This window comes from Phoenix dactylifera, chromosome 1, assembly GCF_051530095.1.
Source record: "Phoenix dactylifera cultivar Ajwa chromosome 1, Ajwa_hap1_PhDact_Kaust_v1.1, whole genome shotgun sequence".
NCBI lineage: Eukaryota > Viridiplantae > Streptophyta > Magnoliopsida > Arecales > Arecaceae > Phoenix > Phoenix dactylifera.
Window position 1 is genome coordinate 41,145,403 of NC_143190.1, and position 25,358 is coordinate 41,170,760.

The 25,358-nt window shown below is 51.7% G+C and overlaps 1 protein-coding gene and 1 long non-coding RNA gene across 2 annotated transcripts; both read right to left on the minus strand.

The window, feature by feature from the left end:
* Window positions 1-1,086: 1,086 nt before the first annotated feature.
* Window positions 1,087-17,391, minus strand: LOC148715273 (G-type lectin S-receptor-like serine/threonine-protein kinase At2g19130). Its single transcript, XM_088701258.2, has 2 exons — window positions 16,239-17,391; window positions 1,087-3,184 (listed from the first exon to the last, which is right to left on the minus strand). Exons 1-2 carry the CDS (start codon window positions 16,674-16,676, stop codon window positions 1,241-1,243), a joined length of 2,382 nt encoding a protein of 793 aa, XP_088557384.1. The 5' UTR covers window positions 16,677-17,391; the 3' UTR covers window positions 1,087-1,240.
* A 2,584-nt stretch (window positions 17,392-19,975) lies between these two features.
* Window positions 19,976-24,230, minus strand: LOC149768669 (uncharacterized). Its single transcript, XR_016395620.1, has 2 exons — window positions 20,942-24,230; window positions 19,976-20,130 (listed from the first exon to the last, which is right to left on the minus strand). It is a non-coding gene; the product is annotated as an uncharacterized LOC149768669 (long non-coding RNA).
* Between the last annotated feature and the right edge of the window lie 1,128 nt (window positions 24,231-25,358).

Genomic DNA, 25,358 nt, shown 5'->3' on the forward strand with positions numbered 1-25,358 from the left:
CTTTCCCATGAAATGTGGGAATCACATTCCCATGAGAATATAACTTTCCCTTCTCTCTCCTTTGAAAACTCCAACCAAACAAGAGGCATCTCATTACTTTCCCGTTGACCACACTTTCCCCCCTTCTTTTCCCGCGAACCAAACGAGCCCTATATGGGTAAGCTCAAAATAGAAATAGATTGTATGCGATTAAAGAATTCATGTTACAGCTGTCAATGACTACCAACCGTGTCTCCTCTGTAAGGTCTCTCAAAAGTGACAAACTTTTCCGGATGATTGAGACCCGGGTGGATGTTGAAAATAAAGAAGAAGGTCGAAAAATATTCAGATTGGCTTGCTAACATAGCTCCTGTTACGAAGAAGGATGGCCAGGTGGGTTTTTGGGACTAGCCAATAAGGAGATAGAAGGCAAAGTTCTTGAATACGGCAGGCCGCCCAATTCTCAACCCCGTCCTATCACATGCCAATGAAAAACAACTTAAACTGGCGGTGCTTTCTCGGGCTAACCTACTTTCTATTTGTTGATGGGACATTTCCACGAGATCGAAGTTATATATTTTTTAATTCTTATTTTCATTTTCTTACGTCTTTTTTTTGCCTATGAAAGAAGTGGGAGGGAGGAAAAAGCCATCTCCACCTCTAATTAACATCCACATCCTTTCAACGTATCTTACCATCTTGTTTTTTATCCCACATCTAATTAACATTATACATAATCAAGAGAACATCCAGGGGGTACGATCATCTCAAATGGCTGGTCCATGAACTTCATAAATACATGCGCATATGTGGTTTGATTGTTGACGTGATTCAGTAAAACTGAGAAATTATGAAATAAATGCCTTGAAAATAAATAGATAAGAAGGTTTTGAACATTGTCTTCAACAAGAGGTACATCTGGTGGCTGCCAGCTTACTCGTGTATGTAACATATCTATATAAATAACTCATGCATGGAAAGTGATGAGTTGGAAACTTTATAACATACCTAACCTATCTTTATAACAAGAGATATCCATGAACTTTATGCCACTAAATAGATACTACAGCCACTATAGAACATTACACCCTCATACAAACATCCATCTTAAGGATCATAACAACTATAAGCTATACTTTAATCCGTTACATATTATTGGCATGCTCAGCAGAGATTCATGTGGCCCTTATAGCTTGGCAATTACGGATAGAAATCCTGAGATTGATCAAGTGGATCTTTGTATTCAGTGGATGACAAATCATCACGAATTAATTTGGCTCTGATCTTCCGTAAGGAGCTGAAGAGCCCTAGGAAGTGGCGGCATGCTCACCTCCAGGACTCCCTCTAGGATCTGCACCACCTGTCCCATTGTTGGCCTGTGAGCTTCAGAGTCTTGAATGCACCAGCAAGCAACTCTGCAGACTCTGGTTAGCTCTTCAAGGTCGGCAGCACCTTTGAATCCATGGTCTAATAAGCTAAATATATCGCCTTCAACGACCTTTGTTGCTGCCCAGGACGGATAAAAGATTTTGCTCCCATCCGCAGAGTGCGTTGTGTTTCGCTTGCCTGATACCAGCTCAAAGAGCATCATCCCGAAGCTGTAGACGTCAACCTTGGAGGTGATTGGCAGGCCTGAAATCCACTCGGGTGCGAGGTAGCCAACGGTTCCCCTCATGGTTGTCAGGACCCTGCTGAAGTCGCGACCGATGAGCTTCGCCATGCCAAAGTCTGCAACTTTGGCGCAGAAGTCCTTGTCTAGGAGTATGTTGTCTGGCTTTATGTCACAGTGTATGATGCACTCCCTGCACTTCTCATGGAGGTAGCCTAATCCTCTCGCAATCCCAAGAATAATTTGATACCTCGTCTTCCAGTCCAGAACCGTGGATTTGTTTTGAAAGAGGTGAGAGTCCAGGGAACCTCCAGACATGTACTCATAAACTAGAAGCCTTTTGCTGCCCTCAGTGCAGAAACCGCGAAGGTGAACCAGATTGACATGCTGAATAACAGCCAATGTGCTCACTTCGGTTCGGAATTGCTTCTCCCCTTGTCCCAAGCCTTCAAGCTTCTTTACAGCTACTTCGGTTGAGTCAATTAATGTCCCTTTAAAAACGGAGCCAAAGCCACCGCTGCCCAACTTCTCAGAGAAGTTCTTGGTCACACGCTGCAAATCGCCATAAGTAAACTGAATCAAAGAACCCTCAACTTGTTTTTCCATCCGAATTCGTTTCCTCCTTTGAAACGCCCAAATTAGTCCGACGAGAACACCCGAGATCCCAAGAATTCCACCGATGACACTAACAGTTAGATCTATTACCAACTTATGTGAGCTACTTGAAGCTGGGAAATCAGAGGCAGCGAGCCGGAGATGCAGAGTACCAGCTGCACTATCACCATCATAGAGTTGTTGAAGGTTCCGAATGTCCCCATTCCAAATTGAGCATCCACTCACATAAGCATACGCGTTGCATGAGCAGCTGTTCAAGCAAGCCTGTTCGCAATCTCTAGCACTCCCGACAGTCAAGTTCTGCGGATTGGCAGGCAATCTCATATTGGTCATCTCAACGAATCTATCCCCTTCTCCACCGGTCGAGCTTTTATTGCTGCATCGCAAACTGGTTTTCCTCACGCACCCTGACTTCCAAACATTGAACTCCCATTCTTCCATTGAAGCTGGTTCAAAACCATAGGAGCACCTGCAAATATTTGAGCTTTTCTGGTCGCAGATACCGAAAGCTCCACATAGAGAGTAGACATCACATTGAGCCGAAGGTTGAGTAAAGATTGCCTGCCACTCCTGGGCGCCGTTCAGCCAATACAATTGCTTTAATAGCCCCGATGATTCAATCACACACCGAGTGATGAAAGAACTGTCCCGGATGGTATACATGGCATACTTCCGCTGCTTGTTGTCGACGAAGGTGAAGTTGAAGGGAGTGCTTTCTCTGGTACTAGGGACTGCAGTGAAGTACTGGCCATTCCACAGCCCACCGCTCCAATAAATTTCAGAACCATTCCACAGCAATACGAACTGATTGGATCCATCGGGGTCCATACTATGAGCGAAAGGCCCGGGGGCAGGATTCTCACGATTCTCCCATGAAGTCATGCTCTGATACTCCTCTGTGATCTTGTTAACTCCAAGCCATCCTCCTGGCATCCATGTGTCAGTTGGGTGATCAAAACTCTGCCAAATTGTAGTGTTTGACGTTATGGGGGAATTGAGCCGCCATGCCCCACGTGATCGGCACGCGTATCCAGGAAAGCTACAGCTGCCCTATGATCCAGCACTCCGACCCCGAGTCGGACCTCCTCGGCTCCGCAGCCCGACCCCGGGTCGGCTGCCCTATGATCCAGCACTCCGACCCCGAGTCGGACCTCCTCGGCTCCGCAGCCCGACCCCGGGTCGGCTGCCCTATGATCCAGCACTCCGACCCCGAGTCGGACCTCCTCGGCTCCGCAGCCCGACCCCGGGTCGGCTGCCCTATGATCCAGCACTCCGACCCCGAGCCGGACCTCCTCGGCTTCGCAGCCCGACCCCGGGTCGGCTGCCCTATGATCCAGCATTCCGACCCCGAGTCGGAGATCTTTTGATAACGACAGGCTATTCTCCAGAGGCACGCCGCGGCCTCCTGCTCCACTACTCCCTGCAACGGCTGTACCCGATGCTGCCCACGATCTCCTGTATCAACCGTACAAAGCGGAGCTCCACTACGCCCTGCCATGACCGTACCCAGCGCTGCTCCACGACGCCCCGTAACGGCCATGTCGGTGGCCATTCTATCGTGCCCCACGACGACAAACCCCCCTGAGAGACCTCCCAGCCAGGTATATATGCGGCTGGGGGGAGAAGGGGGGGGGGTAAGCAATACCTCCCAGAGCACTCTCTCCCACTTGTGATTATCATCTCTCCTCCTCCAATCTCCTCTGACTTGACCGTCGGAGGGCCATCACCACCCTGGTGGTGGTGCAAGGCTTGTTTGCAGGTTCCTTGGCGGAAGGTGGAGCGCAACCAGCACCAACCAAGACAACTCAGGCGGAACCCCGTTCACACCGTCGTGTCAATCGTTCTCGGTTTGGACCACCAGCAACAGTTGGCGCTAGAGGAAGGGCCCAATCTCAGAACGATCGTAATGGCACGGCGAGGTGGTCGCGGAGCTTCCAATGCTTCCGGTCGCGGAGCCTCTCGCGCCTCTGGCCGGGAGGCTGCTGCGTCCCCAACACACTCTCAGCAGCATTCCACCGCTTCTCCTCCCATTCAGACGGTCGAACCTGCTCAGTTCGACCAGCTAGCCCAGCAGGTTCGCACCCTCGCGGAGGCAGTGCAGAATCTGCAGGGTGTGATCTCTCGGGTGCCGCAGCGGGCTCAGGAGCCGCTGCTCCCCGAGCACTCGCCTCTTCCTCACAACCCGCGCTCCTTCCTCTCCCATGGAGAGGAGCGCCGGCGCGGGGAGGATTCTCGATTGCGGTCCATTCTGCCAGAACCTTCTCATCGGAGCTGCGCGGGGTACGAGAGGCGGACCCGGGCGCGTTCTCAGACACCCCAGTCCTCGAGGGGCCTGCACTCCAGTCGGTCCCCCTCGCGCCGCTCCTTGTCTCCCACCCACCGGTCGCGCTCCCTGGACCGGCGGGTGGACGATCTCCACAGACAGCTCCAGGTCCTGAAGGGCCACTCCAAAGATCCCTTCGCCGACTTGGAAATCTCCTCCCAGCCGGCGCTTGCCTCAAGGATCCTGCGAACCCTAAACCAGCCGGGGTTCAAAATGCCGGCGATCGAACCCTACGACGGGGCGGCGGACCCACGGGACCACGTGGAGAGTTTCAGGACTCTTATGCTCCTCCATGGAGCATCGGATCCTCTCCTCTGCAAGGCCTTCCCGGCGACCCTCCGCGGCCCGGCAAGGGCGTGGTTCGCCGGCCTGGAGGCTAATTCCATCCAGTCCTTCCACCAGTTCACCCGTCTCTTCATCAGCCATTTCGCCGTCAGTAGCCGGCGAAGACTGGTCTCCGACTCCCTCTTCGATGTCCGGCAGAACGAGGGAGAGAGCCTGCGGGATTATCTCACCCGCTTCAACAAGGCAACACTGGAGGTCCGGAATTTGAGCCAGGAGGTGGCTCTCTCAGCCCTGAAGCGAGGCTTCCGGAAGGGCAGACTCACCTTCTCCCTGGACAAACGCCTGCCGCGGAGCTTCCCGGAGCTGTTGTCTCGGGCAAACCAGTATGCAGACGCCGAGGAGGCAGCCTCCCACCGGAACAAGGAGGCCGCCGAGGCCCCTCTAAAGCCCGGGAAGAAAAGGCGAAAAGAGGCACCCCAGAGGAGGAGCCCGATGCCTCAACGCCGGCGCAGAAGCCCGTCACCAGCAAGGAACCACGGCGCCACACGCCCTCGTTCTCCGCACCGACGCTTCAACCGGTACACCCCACTCCTGGCCCCCCGGGCCCAGATCCTCATGGAGGTCAAGGGGCGGGAGGACCTCCCGGTCCCGAGGCAGATGAAGAAGATCCCTGGGAGGAAGCCTTCTCGGGCGTACTGTGAGTACCACCGAGACCACGGCCACGATACCGAAGACTGCTTCCAGCTTCGGGACGAGATCGAGGCTCTCATTCGCCGAGGGCATCTCGGTCGATATGTAAACGACCGACGTCCCCCCGCAGACCCGCGTCCAGCCGACCCGGCCCCTCAGGAGCCTCGGGAGCAGAATCGACCCGTTGCGGGAGTGATCCACACCATCACTGGGGGCTGCTCTCGGCCCGTGAGGAACGCAGGGGGCTCAGCGGAAGTATCAGGAGTGGCCGTCGCGAAGAGGCAGCGGGTCGGAAATGTAATCACTTTTTGTGATGAAGATGTAAAGGGGGTTCAGACTCCCCACGATGACGCCATGGTGATCTCTCTCACTATGGCGGACTATGATGTAAGGCGTGTTCTTGTGGATAGTGGAAGCTCAGCTGATATTTTGTATTACGAGGCCTTCCAAAAGATGGGCTTTTCCCGACAATTGTTGCACAAAACATCCACCCCCCTCATAGGATTCACTGGAGACGCTATCTCGGCCGAAGGTGTCATCGAGCTGCCTGTGACTGCGGGCATTGCACCCGCAGAAGCCACGGTGCGGCTCGGGTTCTTGGTCGTCCGTGTCCCCTCGGCCTACAACGCTATCCTCGGACGACCCGGACTGAACGCCCTTCGCGCGGTGGTTTCTACCTACCATTTGCTCATGCGGTTCCCCACAGCGGCCGGGATTGGAGAGGTCCGAGGTGACCAGCCGACCGCACGGCAGTGTTTCCTAGCAACTCTCAAAGGGAAGAAGCCCATGGAGGCCCTAAGCGTCGAGTCACTTGACGCCAGAGACGAAGTGGCCTTGCGGCACGGGGAGCCGGCCGAGGGCGTAATCGAAGTTCCCCTCGAAGAAGGCCGCCCGGACCGCACGGTCCGGGTCGGTGCCAACCTCGACTTGGAAGCTCGGCTCCGGTTAGTGGAATTCCTCCGAGCCAATGCAGATGTGTTTGCCTGGTCGGCGGCCGATGTACCTGGGATCGACCCGGAGGTCGTTTCTCACGCCCTCAACGTCGACCCGACCCACCGACCAGTAAAGCAAAAGAAGAGACACTGTGCCCCGGATCGGATCCGAGTGGTCGACCAGGAGGTAGACAAACTCTTGGAGGCAGGTTTCATAAGAGAGGTGAGCTACCCCGAGTGGCTGGCAAACGTCGTACTTGTCCGGAAGGCGAGCGGGAAGTGGAGGATGTGCGTCGACTACACCGACCTGAACAAGGCGTGCCCCAAGGATAGCTTTCCGCTTCCACGGATAGACCAACTGGTCGACGCGACTTCCGGATATCAGCTACTGTCTTTTATGGACGCCTTCTCCGGCTACAACCAAATAATGATGGCTCCACAGGACGAGGAGAAAACTGCCTTCATAACAGACCGGGGGCTGTACTGTTACAAGGTAATGCCCTTCGGTCTGAAGAACGCTGGCGCCACTTACCAGCGCCTCGTCAATAAAATCTTCAAGGAGCAGATCGGCCGGAATATGGAGGTGTACGTGGACGATATGCTGGTAAAAAGCCGCCATGCAGACCAGCACATTGCAGATCTGGAGGAGACTTTCACCACCTTGCGAAAGTTTCGCATGAAGCTAAACCCAGCGAAGTGCGCTTTTGGTGCTTCGGCCGGGAGGTTCCTCGGTTTCATTGTCAACCAGCGCGGGATCGAGGCCAACCCGGACAAGATCAAAGCCATCCAAGATATGTCCCCTCCGACCAAAGTGAAGGAGGTTCAGGAGCTCGCTGGAAGGGTCGCCGCGCTCGGACGATTTGTGGCAAAGTCGGCCGAACGCTGCCAACCATTCTTCAAGGTGTTGAAGCGCCCAAAAGACTTCCTCTGGACGGCCGAATGTCATGCGGCGTTCGACCAGCTCAAGGAGTACATGGCGTCTCCTCCCCTGCTGTCCAAGCCGCAAGAGGGGGAGATGCTCTACCTTTACCTGGCGGTCTCCCCAACCGCAGTCAGCGCAGTACTGGTTCGGGAAGAGGCAAGACTTCAGAAGCCTGTATACTACATCAGCCGAGTCCTCCGGGATGCCGAGACGCGGTACACGAAGGCTGAGAAGATCGCCTTCGCGCTGCTGACTGCGACCAGGAGGCTTCGCCCCTATTTCCAGGCTCATTCTGTCACCCTTTTGACCGATCAACCACTGCGGCAGATTCTCAGCAATCCAGAGAATGCGGGACGGCTGGTGAAGTGGGCAGTAGAACTAGGTGAGTTCGACATCCGCTACCAGCCCCGACCAGCCATCAAGGCCCAGGTGCTCGCGGACTTTCTCGCTGAGTGCACTGTGCAGGAGGCGGAACCTAAGCCGCCGGAGACACCCAGCCTCGATCTCCCGATCTGGACGCTCCACATTGACGGGTCGTCGAACCCTGAAGGTGGAGGGGCTGGGCTGGTCCTCACCAATCCCGATGGAGTGATAGCCGAGTATGCCTTGAGGTTCGGATTTCCAGTGACCAACAATGAGGCGGAGTACGAGGCCCTAGTCGCGGGACTCAAACTCGCCAAGGAGCTCGGCATCCGGCGTCTGAAAGTCTTCACCGACTCCCAGCTGGTGGTCGGGCAGGTTCGAGGGGAGTTCGAGGCGCGGAGCCCGACCATGCAGAGCTACGTCCGGAAGGTGCAAACACTCATTCCCGACCTCGGCAGTGTTGACATTCAGCAGGTCCCGAGGAGCGAAAATGCCAGGGCCGACAGGTTGTCCCGCCTAGTGGACGCAGACGCGCACAACTTGTCGAGGGCAATCTACCTGGAGACCCTGGATGCCCCGAGCATTGACGGGGCTGGAGCGGTGATGGCAATTGATCCGGAGCCGTCTTGGATGGACCCGCTCGTCGCCTACCTCGCCGAAGGAATCCTCCCTGAAGACGAAGATCAGGCCCGGCGGCTTGTAAAGAAGTCCGCCCACTACGTACTTTATGAAGGGAGGCTGTATCGGACCTCGTTTACCGCCCCCCTCTTAAGGTGCCTCCGCCCCGCGGAAGCGGCCTACGCCCTCGGCGAAGTCCACGAAGGCATCTGCGGATCGCACTTGGGGGCTAGGTCCTTGGCGCATAAGATCATGAGGCAAGGCTACTATTGGCCGACCTTGTTGGAGGACTCGAAGGACCACGTGCGGAAATGCGACACCTGCCAGCGCTACGCCAACGTCCAGAGAGTCCCCTCTGTCCCCTTGGCGCCAATCACCGCGCCCTGGCCCTTCGCACAGTGGGGAATGGATATCCTCGGACCATTCCCCGTCGCTTCGGCCCAGCGGAAATTTTTGATTGTCGCCATCGACTACTTCACCAAGTGGGTGGAGGCAGAGCCACTGGCCACCATCACGGAGGCACAAGTCCGGAAGTTCGTGAAGAAGAACATCATTGTCCGATTTGGAGTACCTCGGGTCCTCATCTCGGATAACGGTCGACAGTTTGATAACAAGCACTTCCGGGACTTCTGCGAGGAATTCGGGATCGAGCATCGGTTCACATCCGTGTCGCATCCCCAAACCAACGGCGAGGCCGAGGTCACAAATCGGACAATCCTCCAAGGTATCAAAGCGCGGATCGGCCGGACGGGGCAAGCTTGGGTCGAGGAACTCGAGAATGTCCTTTGGGCGTATCGAACCACACAACGGACTCCTACTGGAGAGACGCCTTTCAGCCTAACCTATGGCACGGAAGCCGTTGCCCCCGTGGAGCTCGGACTCCCCTCGCCTCGGGTGGCCGCGCACCGACCCGAGGCCAATTCAGAGCAACTCCGAGGGAACTTGGATCTCTTGGAAGAGGCAAGGGAAATGGCTCAGGTTCGGATGGCAATGTATCAGCAGAGGGTGGCCCGATATTACAACTCCAAAGTCCGACCGAAGCTTTTCAGAATTGGAGATCTGGTGCTGAGGCGAGCTAAGGCATCTCAACCTACGGAAGGTGGGAAGCTAGCGCCAAATTGGGAAGGCCCGTATAAAGTTCGTTGGGTAAACCGACCTGGCTCCTACCAGTTGGAAGCCCTAGATGGCCGAGAAATTCCAAGGGGCTGGAATTCCGCTAACCTACGGATGTATTACCAGTAGAACAACAAGGCCAGAAAGACAATTTAAAAAGGTGCAATACTTTTCATTTCAATAATTTCTGGTTACAGTGGCGTGCTCGTGTGATTACAAGGAATTCCCAGAGGGGAATTAGGGAGTAAAGAAAGTAAAGAAGAGGTGGGGACCCAAACCCTCAACCCAGGGCGGCTGCAGTCCCACCAGAAGTGGGTGCTTCTAACCGGAGGCGCCATCCAGCACCTCACCAAAAAGAGGAGGAGCCGCCGCAGAAGAAGCTCCCGCTGCCCCCAGGGGAACGCCGCCTCCAAAGGATATTCCCATCTTCCCCAGTGGTAGGGAAGAGAAGGGATTCAAGGGGGAAGAGTATATGGAGGCGCGGTCCCGGATTGAGCGTCCGGCGCAGAGCTCAACCGGGAGGCTGAACTTCAAGGAGGGGAGATGTGATCCCGGATGAAACGCCTAGAGCGGAGTTCCGCCGGGGAGACCCTCCTTGTTGATCCCAGATGAAACGGCTAGTTGGCTGAAGTTGTAAGGGGAGCGCCTCCCCTTTCCTTCGACAGGAGTCTCTCAGTCATATGCCAAGGAGGAGGTCCGCGATCCATGGCAACCTGCAGCTCCGGCTTGGCAAATTCCATCGTACCTGCACCTGTATTTATAGCCAAGCTGCGGCCCCCTGGTAGTTCCGATACGGGTGGCTCCAATAAATGCAGGCGCACTGAATCCGGAGCCGTTCCGGCTCCCGAGGCGTATCTCCCCGCGATTTCCTAAGCGTCATTCTCCTTAAATCGCATTCTTTGTGCAGGACGATCCGGGTGACGTATACCCCTAGGTCCACGTGTCTCCGCTCGCGCCCAGGCCGCATCCTCCTCGAAGAACCCGCGTATCGCGGCCGCTCAACTAACACTCCTCACCAGCAGCAACTGGCGATCCGATTTCCCAGGTAACGCATTAATTAGCGTTTAATACCCTTCTCGTGTTCCCCCCAGGCAACGCTTGGAGGAGAGGAGAAACACGGTCGCGGCTGGGCACAGAGAAACCCCGATGGGCGGCGAGCGACAAGTGGCCGACCAACGAGTGGAATGTCCCGAGGCTCGGCCCTCGGATGCCTGGCTAACCCGATGATCATCCCGGGAGCAGACTAGCCGGAAGCCCCGACCGGTCGCCTCGGCTTGCGCCAGCCTAGGCCGACCAACGAGTGGAATCTCCCGAGGCTCGGCCCTCGGATGCCTGGCTAACCCGATGATCATCCCGGGAGCAGACTAGCCGGAAGCCCCGACCGGTCGCCTCGGCTTGCGCCAGCCTTGGCCGACCAACGAGCGGAATTTCCCTGAGGCTTGACAACCCTCAGATGCCTGGCTAACCCGATGATCATCCCGGGAGCAGACTAGCCGGAAGCCCCGACCGGTCGCCTCGGCTTGCGCCAGCCTTGGCCGACCAACGAGCGGAATTTCCCTGAGGCTTGACAACCCTCAAATGCCTGGCTAACCCGATGATCATCCCGGGAGCAGACTAGCCGGAAGCCCCGACCGGTCGCCTCGGCTTGCGCCAGCCTTGGCCGACCAACGAGCGGAATTTCCCTGAGGCTTGACAACCCTCAGATGCCTGGCTAACCCGATGATCATCCCGGGAGCAGACTAGCCGGAAGCCCCGACCGGTCGCCTCGGCTTGCGCCAGCCTAGGCCGACCAACGAGTGGAATCTCCCGAGGCTCGGCCCTCGGATGCCTGGCTAACCCGATGATCATCCCGGGAGCAGACTAGCCGGAAGCCCCGACCGGTCGCCTCGGCTTGCGCCAGCCTAGGCCGACCAACGAGTGGAATCTCCCGAGGCTCGGCCCTCGGATGCCTGGCTAACCCGATGATCATCCCGGGAGCAGACTAGCCGGAAGCCCCGACCGGTCGCCTCGGCTTGCGCCAGCCTTGGCCGACCAACGAGCGGAATTTTCCTGAGGCTTGACAACCCTCAGATGCCTGGCTAACCCGATGATCATCCCGGGAGCAGACTAGCCGGAAGCCCCGACCGGTCGCCTCGGCTTGCGCCAGCCTTGGCCGACCAACGAGCGGAATTTCCCTGAGGCTTGACAACCCTCAGATGCCTGGCTAACCCGATGATCATCCCGGGAGCAGACTAGCCGGAAGCCCCGACCGGTCGCCTCGGCTTGCGCCAGCCTTGGCCGACCAACGAGTGGAATTTCTCTGAGGCTTGACAACCCTCAGATGCCTGGCTAACCCGATGATCATCCCGGGAGCAGACTAGCCGGAAGCCCCGACCGGTCGCCTCGGCTTGCGCCAGCCTAGGCCGACCAACGAGTGGAATCTCCCGAGGCTCGGCCCTCGGATGCCTGGCTAACCCGATGATCATCCCGGGAGCAGACTAGCCGGAAGCCCCGACCGGTCGCCTCGGCTTGCGCCAGCCTTGGCCGACCAACGAGCGGAATTTCCCTGAGGCTTGACAACCCTCAGATGCCTGGCTAACCCGATGATCATCCCGGGAGCAGACTAGCCGGAAGCCCCGACCGGTCGCTTCGGCTTGCGCCAGCCTTGGCCGACCAGCGAGCGGAAGAATTTCCTGAGGCCTAACCCTCGGATGCCTGGCTTAGCGCCGGAAGAATTTCCTGAGGCCTAACCCTCGGATGCCTGGCTTAGCGCCGGAAGAATTTCCTGAGGCCTAACCCTCGGATGCCTGGCCTAGCGCCGGAAGAATTTCCTGAGGCCTAACCCTCGGATGCCTGGCTTAGCGCCGGAAGAGTTTCCTGAGGTTTAACCCTCGGATGCCTGGCCTAGCGCCGGAAGAACTTCGGGAATCAAAAGTCAGCAAGAAGCAACCAAGAGCTAAAAAAAAAAAAAAAAAAGAGGACGAGGGCGAGATGAAGAAATATTCAACGTGCATTAATTTTCAGGGCCGAGGCCCATACAATTGGGCAAAACGCCGACATACAAAAATAAAAAAGACAATGAAAGGTACAAGAGGTCAGCTTGGAGGAACTCCCGGGTCGGGAACGCCGGGCTCGTCCGCGGGAGGTAGGGAAGCAGCAGGAGAACCAGCAGGCGATGGCGCCGGAGAGGAGTCCAGGAGGGAGATCTCGCTCAGGTCAACTTCGGGATACTTAGCCGACACCCTTGCCAGGCCCTCCTCGAAGCCCAAGGTGAAGGCTTCGGCCCCCGCGTCCGACGCGTCATGGACAAACTCGTCAGACTGGCGATAGGTCCGCACTGCCTCCGACATATCATGGGCGAACTCGGCGGACTGGCGATAAGCCTCTACCGCCTGACGCCCGATTTCCGCCCTCTTCTCGGCCAGCTCCGCCTCAGCTCGCTCCATAATCTGAGCCTTGGCCTCCAAGACCTTCGCCACAATCCGGCCTTCGGCCTCAGAGGAGACCCTCAGCAGATCAGCCTGAGCCTCTTTATGCTTCGCCTCGGTAGCAACCCGAGCGGCCTCGGCTTCCTTCAGGCGCGAACGGAGCTCTTGGACGTCCGTGCATGACTTCTCCAGGGCCGACTCCAGTTCGCCTAGTTTGGCTTCAAAAGAGCGGATTCGGTCGCAGGCGTTGTCGGCAGACCGCTGGGCCTTCTCCCACCGCTCTCGATAGTCCGCGATCTTCCGGGACTGCTTTTCAGCCCGTTCCTCCGCCTTCTTGACCCTGCTTTCGAGGCCCGAGGCGGCTTTGAGTTGCTCCCGAGCCTCTGACAGTTGCTCCTCCAGGGCGGCGAAGCCGAGTGCCCGCTCTTCGGCCTCCCGGAGCCTCGCCTCGAGGTCCCCGGTCGTCCTGCCTGCCGCAGCCCGGCCTCCCTCTTCCATTGCTTTCAGCCGGTCCTCGGCCTTCGCCAAAAGCCCCGCCTGTTCCTTGTAGCACTCCTCCAGACGGATCATGTACTGGGCGAGCTAAGAAATAGGAAAAATAAGGGAGTCAGGCGGAGAACAACAAAGCCAATAAATGGTGAAAGACGGCCAGAAGAACACTCACCGACATGAGACAGACGCAGCTGGCGGCCCCAACGTCAGAGACATCCAACTCCCGGACCCGCCGACGGTCCTTCTCCAGCAACACTGTTTCGATGAGATTTCGGGCGCCATCGGTAGTGAAGGCAGACCCCGATTTCTCCCCGGAGCCGGATGGTGGTTCTGCAGCCTTACCCTTATCCATCGCCTGGGGAAGAGTCCGGCTGATCGCGCTCGGGGCGGGGGTCGCCCCAGGAATTGATAGGGTCCCGCTCGGCCGGGGCCTCGGCGCGTCCCTCCTCGAGTCATCAGGAGCCGACCGAGTCGAAGGCCGGGTCGGGGACCGATCACGTCCGACCCGTCCGTCTTGAGCAGGCTCAGGTGGCACCTCCGGAGTAGCGGCAACCTTACCACCGGAGGGCTGATACAGCGTCAGCTGCCGGTCGGTGCCCACGACATCTCCCTGACCGGTGGGCCCGGACTCGTCGGTCGGCATCGGAGGTATCTCCTTACGGGACTTCTTCGCCGGTGGGGCCCCGCTCGGAAGAGCTCGTTTCCTCCTCCGGACTGCTTCCAGCAGGGACGCCCTACCAACAGCCTTCGACTTCACCGACCGCATGACGTCGTCGACCTCTGCAAGAAGGACGGGATGGTCAGGGACTGAGAAACCGAAAGGAAGAAGGAACGAAAGAGAAGAAAAGAGCTAAAGAAACGATGGCGGACTCACGGTCGGTGGGGACCGAACTCAAACCGACGTTCACCAAGGTATCCTCAGAAATAAGGCGGCCCACCGGGGGAAGCTGGCCCTCGGCGACCAACCCCTTCAAGGCGGCGACGCCCTCGGATTCCTCCCTCGACAACTTCGACAGGCCAATTGGGGACTTCACCGGCGTCCCCCAGATTGCCCTGATTTCCCAGGAGGGGTCTGCATCAACGAAAAAGAAGCGCTCCTTCCAGTGGTGAATGGAGGTAGGACCCTCCTTGACAAGGCCGCACCCTCGCCGCGCTGCGAAGCACCACCACCCTTTGTCCTGGGGGTGGCCGCTCAGGCCGTAGAGCTCCCAGAAAACGTTCAAGGTGGCGGGAATCGCATGCAAGCGACAGAGAACCTGGAAGACCGTCAGAGCACGCCACGAGTTCGGCACCAGTTGCGTCGGTGCCATTCCTAAACCCCGGAGCACCTGTAAGACTAGGTCTGAAGGGGGAAAGCGGAACCCGGCCTGGAGGATGCCCTCATTGATGGCGATCTTCCCTCGAGGAGGATGAGACATCCTCTCCTCAGGCCCTGGGAGCGTGACATTGCAGGCCTCGGGAAGGTGGTACCGAGCCACAAATCCGTCTAAGTCCTCGGCGACCAGTTTTGACTTGATGCTATCTGCTCCCACTTCGCCCATCCCTAATGGCCAATCTACGGTCAGGACGGGGTCAAGAAGGAGGGAAAGGCCGGAACGACTGGGGTGCACTAGTACAAAAAGAAAAAGTATGAAGAGCTCAAAGTAGAAGAGTGGGAAACTCACTTGAAGAGGAGGAAGAACGGCTCCGAGAGCGTCAAAGGAAAAGCAAGCGAACGTTTCGGCGGCAACAATGGTAGCGCAAAGGAGAAACTCGAAAATGTCCGTAAAGAAGAAGACGGACGGGGGAGGGCCCCCGATTAAATAGGCGAAAGGGCAAGTGACACCTCGATGACGCCAGAAGACGCCTGGCCGCCGAAGGGTCGCTCGCACCCCAAAGGCGAATCGACACCATTAAGGAAGGATGTCCGCCGAAATCCTCAGGTTGCCAGGTCAGCAGCAACCGCCATACGCCATAAAGAAGGCGGGAAGCTTGAAGCGCGCGCGCCTCTCCGAAGGATGGCGGCAATCTCGAAACATCACTCCCTTCACCTGTTCCCCTTCTGGTTCCAGGCTCGGAAGTGGGGGGCTACTGTTATGGGGGAATTGAGCCGCCATGCCCCACGTGATCGGCACGCGTATCCAGGAAAGCTACAGCTGCCCTATGATCCAGCACTCCGACCCCGAGTCGGACCTCCTCGGCTCCGCAGCCCGACCCCGGGTCGGCTGCCCTATGATCCAGCACTCCGACCCCGAGTCGGACCTCCTCGGCTCCGCAGCCCGACCCCGGGTCGGCTGCCCTATGATCCAGCACTCCGACCCCGAGCCGGACCTCCTCGGCTTCGCAGCCCGACCCCGGGTCGGCTGCCCTATGATCCAGCATTCCGACCCCGAGTCGGAGATCTTTTGATAACGACAGGCTATTCTCCAGAGGCACGCCGCGGCCTCCTGCTCCACTACTCCCTGCAACGGCTGTACCCGATGCTGCCCACGATCTCCTGTATCAACCGTACAAAGCGGAGCTCCACTACGCCCTGCCATGACCGTACCCAGCGCTGCTCCACGACGCCCCGTAACGGCCATGTCGGTGGCCATTCTATCGTGCCCCACGACGACAAACCCCCCTGAGAGACCTCCCAGCCAGGTATATATGCGGCTGGGGGGAGAAGGGGGGGGTAAGCAATACCTCCCAGAGCACTCTCTCCCACTTGTGATTATCATCTCTCCTCCTCCAATCTCCTCTGACTTGACCGTCGGAGGGCCATCACCACCCTGGTGGTGGTGCAAGGCTTGTTTGCAGGTTCCTTGGCGGAAGGTGGAGCGCAACCAGCACCAACCAAGACAACTCAGGCGGAACCCCGTTCACACCGTCGTGTCAATCGTTCTCGGTTTGGACCACCAGCAACAGTAGTGTTTGACCCATTTCTTATAACGAGATTTCCGGTGTCCAGAAGCACAGCAACCGTGGAATTCGAGGTTGATGGAGTTGAATTGGATGACCAAACTGGGATTTTGGAAATGTTGAGGAGGACTAGTTTGCCATCTTCTGAGATTTTTAACTCGGCAGAGGAGGTGTTGGAGATGGGTGTTGCTCTGTTCGCCACCCAGACTACAGTTTGGACAGGAATTGTTTTGTACCAGATACCTATGTAATAGTTACGGGAGTTACCTGGTGTGAAGAACCCCAGCTCAAACTTGCCTTCTTTGGACACTATGGTCTGGTTTCCGGAGACGGACTGGCCCAAAGAGATGCTATCAGTTGCTCCACAGTGTTGGATGTTGAGAGAAGAGAAGAGAAAGAAGAGAAGAAAGAAGGAGAGGGGGGAACATGGCCTTTTCTCAGTATCCATGGGGGCAGAAGCAAGCGACAGAAACCAGCCTGCTTATGTAAATATGTATAAATAAGAGGCAGTCGCTGCAGCTTCTTTTTAGGTTATTTTAACGGCAGTCAAATTTCAAATATTAAAAGGGAGGATTAAATTTCTTTTCTTAATTTGGGCCCGTTGAGAAGATTCAAGTCATTTATAATTTTAGGGTCATGAGAAGATTCACTGATGGAAAGTTAAGCAAGGTGAGTTATCAAAGTCGAGTTGTTATGAAGATCTAGTACCCTCTTCATGTCCATGTCGAAACTTCCTATGGAAAAAATCAATAGCTGCTTTGTCCTCCATTCAAGGCTAAATAACCAGCCTTCAAAAGAAGGGTAATCAGTCCTGTTGGAAAATCTAATAGATTGAAGTCCAAGTAATGTTGATAAAAGATAGCGTAAGTCAGCCAAGGAAGGTGAATTATCAAAGTCTAGTTGTTATGAAGATCTAGTACCCTCTTCAAGTCCATGTCGAGACTTTCTTTGGAAAAAATCAATAGCTACTTCTGGTAACCATGCTTACCTTGTCCTGGGGGTTGATCAATCGGGACCACTCGCAAAAAGAAGCATAGGTCATGAAGACCATGATCAATAGCGGAGTGAGACAGTCAATCAACTTGTGGATCTAATTCGTGGTTGTGTTGCTTCATGCATGCAGAGTGTCGCTACCAGAGGAAGCAATCTGCTTCCAAGTCTTGGATTTATGATTTATGACGACTTTGTGAAGGTCATGCTTGTCTCATGCCTGATATTGATATATGGTTGGAAGAACTTCCCTGTGATATATGTCTGATATTGATTTTGGGGTCAAATTGATTTAGGTTTCCCACCAGAGTGATGAGGGTGGTCCGTTTTCTTTCCTTTCTGCATGTATGTTCTACAAAGTAAAAGAAGAAACCATGCAGGCTTGTTAATATGATTATACTTTTTTTATTTCATGCCTACTTTGATAATGACTTGGTTGCTTGCCTTCTTTCCACCTCTCACTTCAATTTATATGATCCCTACATTCCAGTCCCTGTTGCAGAGACACCTTGAAATTTGCAAGGATGGCCTTGTTATCTGCATGAGAAAATATGGTAACCACCAGTTTCTTGACTCCTGGTGCTGTCATCAGACCAATCTAATTCCCATTATAGCTTTTTCCTACTTCTTTTAAGTCCATCATGCGACAGTTAGCAAGCATTTATAATGTATACTAACATAAATATAATTTTTTTATCACTAAAAGTAACTTAATGATGAACCCAACCGCAGGAGACTCAAAAACAAAAAGGCCGATTCAGATCCTTAGAAGCCTTGCGGACTTCCACTTTAGGCAGAGTTCCTGTTCATGTACTGTTTTATGTTCTAACAGTGATCAAGGATGATAATCATCTCAATAATATTCTTATCTGATAACCCCAAATTCTGGCAATAACTCCGTACACACAATCCAGGATGCTGATAATCGTGTCCTCATAATGCTGTGTCACAGCAAAATTTGTTTATGCTCTCTCACAATATTAGTTCCTTTCTGTCAAGCACCCTTTTCAGATGGAGTTTCTCGGTTTTATTTCATTGATTCTTCTCTACAAGCTAATCAGTGCTAATGCAACTTAACATATCTACGCAAGATTGACAGGAAGCATTAAAACATGCGGTGTTACATGACGACAAGGTTCTGCCTAGACAGATGAATTTTCTATTCATACTGGGATTGACAATCTTTTGAGGGTATATATAGAGAATATTGCATGTAGAAAATCATCAGTATTGATAGCTAGCTAGCTACTTGCTAATGTAAGGGAAAATGAACACCTAAATTTTCTCTTGAAAAGAAAAAGAGAAAATTGATTAAAAGAAGTCCAAAAGACTTTTTTTTTTACAAAGAAATCGATCATATTTTACTATTATGAAGGTTGTGAATAGATTAATAGCATAATAGAGCACAAAGTCGAGTACCAATGTTAAGAGTCAGAGAATTCAAAAGAAGTTGGGAGTTTCTTCCAATCCTGCTAACGGATAGAGGAAGGAGAATTAGGGTTTTAACGAGACGAAGGGCAAAGAAAGGTTTTTATGATGGAGTGAAGGAGGGCTTGGGGTTTCGGATTCGTTACCTGCTGACAAGAAGAGGTGAGGCTGAAGCCGATAGATCACATGACTTTGGAAGAGAGGCATCGAGGCATGACTTTCTCGGAGAACGCCCTCAGTAAAACTTGAAATATTTAGATTCTCGAGTTATTTTTTTTTCTTTTATGGAAAATGAACGAAGCGAGTCGCACTTCCTCAATGTTTATTGAAATAATCTATTTACAAGATATAGTGCCTTGAGTTATCGGATGTACATTATGCCGCCAGAATAAGTTTATTGTCAAAAAAAAATTGAAGTTAAAATAAAAAATGATTCAAACATCCTCAAATCAAATTAGGATCGTTATGAAATCCTTCCGTTGTTAAGTCCACGTAGAGACTGCAAAACGGCTTTTTTTATGAAAAAGGGTAGGATTTACTGAAAGTTTTATGTACATAGCTTCCACCGCAACCCACTAATGTAGTGGCCTTTGCTGGAAGGATCATCGAAATAGTGACCCATAGACACGCTGGGGCCAACCTTATTTTGTTCATGAAAGCAGGATTTACAAGAGAGTTAGATGTCGTCCCATTCGTCCTACTACCTGCTCGTTTCAATTTTTGTAAACCAGTACACTTTCCCGGTTCTCAAGCAGGCGGAGGGGAGCTAATTAAGGTGAGCAAACTTCCTCCAACAAGACACTCGCTGAGCTTGCTCCATTGTTTCCTTACTCTCTAGTATTATATTCTGACTTGTTTCGTGCCGGCGTCGTTGAACAGTAAACTCCAAAGGTCAGTAGTCGCAGTTTTGATTTGCCCATTACAGGTCGCCATCCAGTCTTGAAAGAGACTTCTGACTCGTTGGAAGAGAGATGTAGGTGAGATGGCCACAATTTTAAATATTCTGCTGTTCCGTTCTACCCACAAGCTCCAGCAAGTTTGTAAGACCCAATGGGCCCGGTCCATTTGACCGACCCAGTTGGCCCAAAAGAAGGAAAAAAAAAAAAAAATGCACATGCTGCGCTCGTGCAAGGAGGGAAGAGGACTCCCATTAAAGTCTTCTTCCTCTTAAGTTCGTCGGATGGAATCTGACTCCGGTCGAATTTCGGTTATGATCGAACTCTATTTACAGCTCCTATCATCGGCCCTTCCTATCACGCCCCGAATCCGGATCATGACACGGCCTTGCTATTGCAAATCTTTGCCGCAATAGCACGCAGCCACATAAAATTTTAAATTTAAATGAATTATATTGTTCATGAAGGGCATAAAATGTTTGAACAATAAGGAGCGATATAGAGCTTTTAAAAATTTGTACAATTATATTCAGTGTATCCCAAACCCTGGAGTGAGTCAAGCTCCTTGCTCCTAGCAGTCTTATTTATCTGTAAGGACATAAATGAATTGGTGTGAGCTATAAAAACTCAGTAAGTAACCATGTACAATCTTACTAAATCATTTATAATGCTCCACATGCCAGTGTATTAGTTTAGGAAATTAACAGTTAAAACAAAATAGGCATTTCTTATAGTATATATCCAAATCAGTCATAAAGCAATGCATGTCCAATCATACAAGTTCATAAATTTGAATATGCATCATGTAAAATTTTTGCCATTATTCATGCTTTGAAATCTCTACTCTTAGATGGTAATGCAGCTATAGTCACTATTATTACCCATGACAGGGCCATATGCCGAGCTACTATAACCCGCTGGCGAGGGCCGTATACCGAGCTACTATAACCCGCTGGCGAGGACCGTATACCGAGCTGCTATAATCCGCTGGCGAGGGCCGTATGCCGAGCTACTATAACCCGCTGGCGAGGGTCGTTTGCCGAGCTACTATAACCCACTGGCGAGGGCCGTACATAGTAATCTGAGAGTTTATAAACCATATCATATTTTCCATAAATCTTACTTCATAAGTAGATTGAAAGACGAATAATAGCACCATAATGTATAAAGTTTAGGATCATGCTGCAAACTTCATTTTCTTTTATGCAACTTTCTATATCATCATAAATCCAGTGTACACAATATAGTAAACTTGATGAATGCCATTTTGTCAAAATCATACATCACTTGCTACATATGCTTGATCCTAATTTTTGAGAAACATAATTAGTAATATACAACATTGTATTCAAATAGTTCATGTATTTGAAAGCAATAAGATTATATCAGGATCGCTTACTTTAATTTGCTCACCAACTCTTAGACTTAGATTCCAATTCTCCAATACCTAGCAATATCATTAAATTGCATGTCACTTGCACATTTAATTTCTATTTATTTATAATCTTCTCTTAATTAAAATTATTTATAGTCCACGCATAGGACTCAATTTCATTTTTAGATCCATAGCCTAATTCAATTTCTGGTTCAAGTCTAATCTAACTTCTGGTTCAAATTTGATTCAATTTTTGGTTTAGGTCTAATCTACTTTCTGGTTCGAATTTGATTCAATTTCTGGTTCAGGTCTATTTCACCTTTTGGTTCGGGTCTGACCTAATTTTTGGTTCAGGTCTGGTTCAGCTTCTGGTTTAGACCTGATTCAACCTCTGATTCAGGTTTGATTCAGTTTTTGGTTCAGGTCTGACCTAATTCCAACTTCTGGTTTAGACCCAATTGCCCTCTGGTTCAGGTTTGGGCCCATTTGCATTCAGGCCCGAAGTTTAATTAAATTCTGGATCAAACCCTTGGCCTGATTCAATCGCTAGGCCCGTTTGTATTCAGGTGCAGAAATTGGTTAAATTCTGGAACAGGCCCTTGCCCTGATTTAGTCACTGAGCCCATTTATATTCAGGTCCAGTAATATAATTAGTTAACTTATGATTAAATTCTATTAGTTATATTTAATTTAAAGGGACCTAGCCTCAAACTATATTCAATTGGACCCTTACATTAAGGTTTGGACTCCTTATGCCTAATTTAGTTTTGGGTTTAAGAATACTGGGCTCGGACCAGACCCAACCCAGCCTCAGACCTTTAAAACCCAAGTTATTTGAAACCTACTGCCGAAATCAGGCCCACCAGCATTTTCTTTCCTTTTTTTTTTTCTTCTTTCTTTTATTCTTTTTCTTCTTTTTCTTTTCTTCTTTTTCTTTTTTTCTTTATTCCTTCCCGAAGCTTCCCTCTTCTTCTTTCTTTTTCTTTCTTATCTTCTTCTCCTGTTCTTCTTTCTTCCTCATTTCTTCTTTCTCTCTCCTCTCTTCTCCTCTTTTCTCCCCTCTTCTCCTCCCTCTCTTTCTCTCTCTCTCAGCAGAAGGGAGGGCGACGGAGCTCTTGAAAGGGCTGTGCCTATGGCTGGCGCCTACAGCCAGCGCCCGCGGCCGAAGACCGCGACCGGCTCTACGGCCGATACCGGCTGAGAGGGAGGAGGTCTCGGTCATCCTGATCACCCCTCTCCAACCTCCCTTCTTCTTCTCTTTCCAACCCAACAGAGGAGGGGAGGATAAACCCTCCTCCGTCAGCACATCGGGGAAGGAGGGATCCCTCGGTTCCACCATCACCCTAGCCGAGATTGGCTACGGGTGCGGCCGAGCCGGGGATTCTCTCCCTTGGGCATCCAGTTAGAGAAGGGCGCTTGGCCGACCATTGTACCATGGATCGGGAGGTAAGGTTTTAGGGTTAGGGTTGCTTGAGTACAAGGAAGAAGGGGTTCGAGAGGGAAAGAGCTTTCGGCAGTCGACGACTGTGGTTATGACCGTGGCCGATCGTGTTGGCGCCGGATCAATAGCCGAATGCTTTAGTTAGATCTTCCCTTCCCTACTCTTCATCTTCTTCCTCTTCTTCTTTTGATCTCTTCTATTTCGTCTTCTCTTTGTGTTGTTGTTTCATAATTAAGCTAGATCTACTTGCATAATACAAGGAAAGAAGAAGTCAGGGACTTACCTAGCTCCGGGACAACTCTGTGATGTTCCCTCAAGCGGCTCGGATCCCTACTCCGATGATATCGCTCCTGCTTCAGTTCCTTGTAGCAGAAAAATAAGGGAGTGAGGGGAAATGAAAGAGTGATGGAGTTCCTCTGCAAGGGATCTATGGGCTTTAATAGCCCTCGGGATCACGACTGTTAGGCAGTTTTAATTGCCCATGAATGCTATCCCATACATAAGCTCAAGAAGACTATCTCATGCGTCAGCCCATGGACACTATTTTATGCGTAAGTCCATGAAGGCTCTGTCATGCCCCGAATCCAGCACCCGGGTCCGGTACGCGACCGGCCGCATGAGCCCTAGAGCAGTGCCCTAAAGATCATGCAAGGCCTATGATTAACAAAAATTCCAATAAATCCACAACTAATTTAATAATTCAAATAGACAAATCCGACATGTCCAAATAAACAAATTGGTTCAATTACAAAATCTTCAAATGTTCATCGACATCAAAGAAGGATAAACAAACTAACTAACTAATAACTCTGGTACTCGCACTCTGCGCCCATCCCATCCAAATCTATGCATTCTGCAACTCTGGTAAAGAAAAAGAAGAAGAAGGGGGTGAGCTTTACAGCCCAGTAAGAATCCCTACACATCCATACCAACACAATAATAATATGAATTCGAAAACCACGATAAATCGATGCACATTTCATGAAATCATAAACAGTTTCCATAAGACTCAAATAATCAATATAATTATGAACATCAAGCATCAATAAAAGTCCATAATTATACATCAAACATCAATGAAAGTCTGGCCACATAAGAATGATATAGTATATATATATAGCTTATAAATCACTATGACTATTTTCAATGCTTTTTCTTCCCATTCCATGTTAACTTGATCCGGATCAATTATCTTTCCGACTTTGGGCTACATCCCGGTCACGTTTCCGGCTCGTGACGGGACAATCGATAGTATCACATTTCCGGCCTGTGATGGGGCAATCGATAGTGTCACATTTTCAGCCTGTGACGGGGCAATCGATAGTATCACATTTCCAGCCTGTGACGGGGCAATCGATAATATCACATTTTCAGCCTATGATGGGGCAATCAATAATAACGAGATAAGCCCAAAGTCCCTGTTCATTTAATCAATTCACAAACACACATCCATTCCCTTTTCCACTTTATCCGACCTAGACTAACCATGGTCACGTTTCCAGCCCGTGACAGGGCAATCAATATAACATGGTTAGTCCATGCCACCACATCCATAAATCCAATTATGCAGATATAGGTTATACACATACATGCATTCATCATAATTCCAATCACAAGCCAACACGACCAAAATATAATTTAATATAAACTATTTTTGCTTTGTCTGGATCATAGCATATCAAACATATATATAGTGCAAAATATTTATATCATGTAGGATTGGCGTACAAGGAATCTTACCCTTTATTGAAAACTCAGACAACTAATCACCCGCCCTCACGGCGATCTATGAACCGGAATGCGCAGGACTCTGCTCAGCGTCCTCTCGTCCAATAGATTGTTCCCCTACAGAACCAAATCATCATTAAAATTTATCAAAGATATATGATGTTCTAGGACCCCAATTTAATCCTCTAAAGGGTCCTCTGAAATCTAGCATCCCAAGATTATCTAGAGTCCTCAAAGCCCTGATCTCCCTGGATCCAAGTGTAAGAAGGAAACCAAACAACAAATAAACAAATAATATAATAAAAGGGTTATATAATAAGAGAAAGAGAGGGGAAAGACCCTCTCTCTTCCTCTCTTCTTCCTTCTTCCCGTCGGAAAGGGGAGAAGGGGGTTCGGCCGCCGGTGGCCCACGGTCGGCGACACCCCCTGGTCGTCGGCCTGTGGCGGTGCCGGTGGTGCCACGCCCGGCGACGGCCGGCCGGAATGGAAGAAAGAACCAAGCCGCCGAGGCGAGTTCGGTTCTTCTAAATCCGGCGGCTTCCCGGCCATTTCCCAAGGAAATAGCAGCCAAAGATGGAGGAGAAGGAGGAGAGGGTGCTCACCTTGCCTCCGGCGAGATCCTTCCAACCGGATCGACAGCGACCGCTCCGGTTCCTCCCGCGGCAAGGTAAAACCCAATCTCCCTTCTCTTTTTTTTTTTTGTGTGTGTGTGGAAGCCCTCGGTTGATGCCCTAGGGGAAGAGAGATGGGAGATCTTCCTGATTTGGTAGGATTTTTATCACCCTAAAATCTCTCTTCCGGTGGATTCGGGAGGGGGAGGAAATTTGAAAACAGGGGAGGGAGGATACTCCGATCGGGAGACTCCCTCCCCTCTTTTTGTGTATTGGGCCGCCTTATTCAGGGGCCGGCCCAATCCTAAGTGGGTCTTCACATTCTCCCCCCCTAAAAGAAAAAATTTCGTCCTCGAAATTGACATACTTGAAGTTTCAAAAAGCTGCGGATATTTGACTTTCATTTCTTCTTCGAGCTCCCAAGTAGTCTCTCTTTCTGCATGATTATTCCATTGTACCTTTACAAAAGAAATGGTTCGGTGTCGTAGTACCTGATCCTTTCTGTCCACAATTCGTATCGGAAACTCCTCATAGGTCAAATCCTCCTGAAGATGTAATGGCTCATATGCTACCACATGATTCGGATCTGGAACATATTTCTTCAACATTGACACATGAAAAACATTGTGTACACTGGATAAAGCCGGTGGTAAAGCCAGTC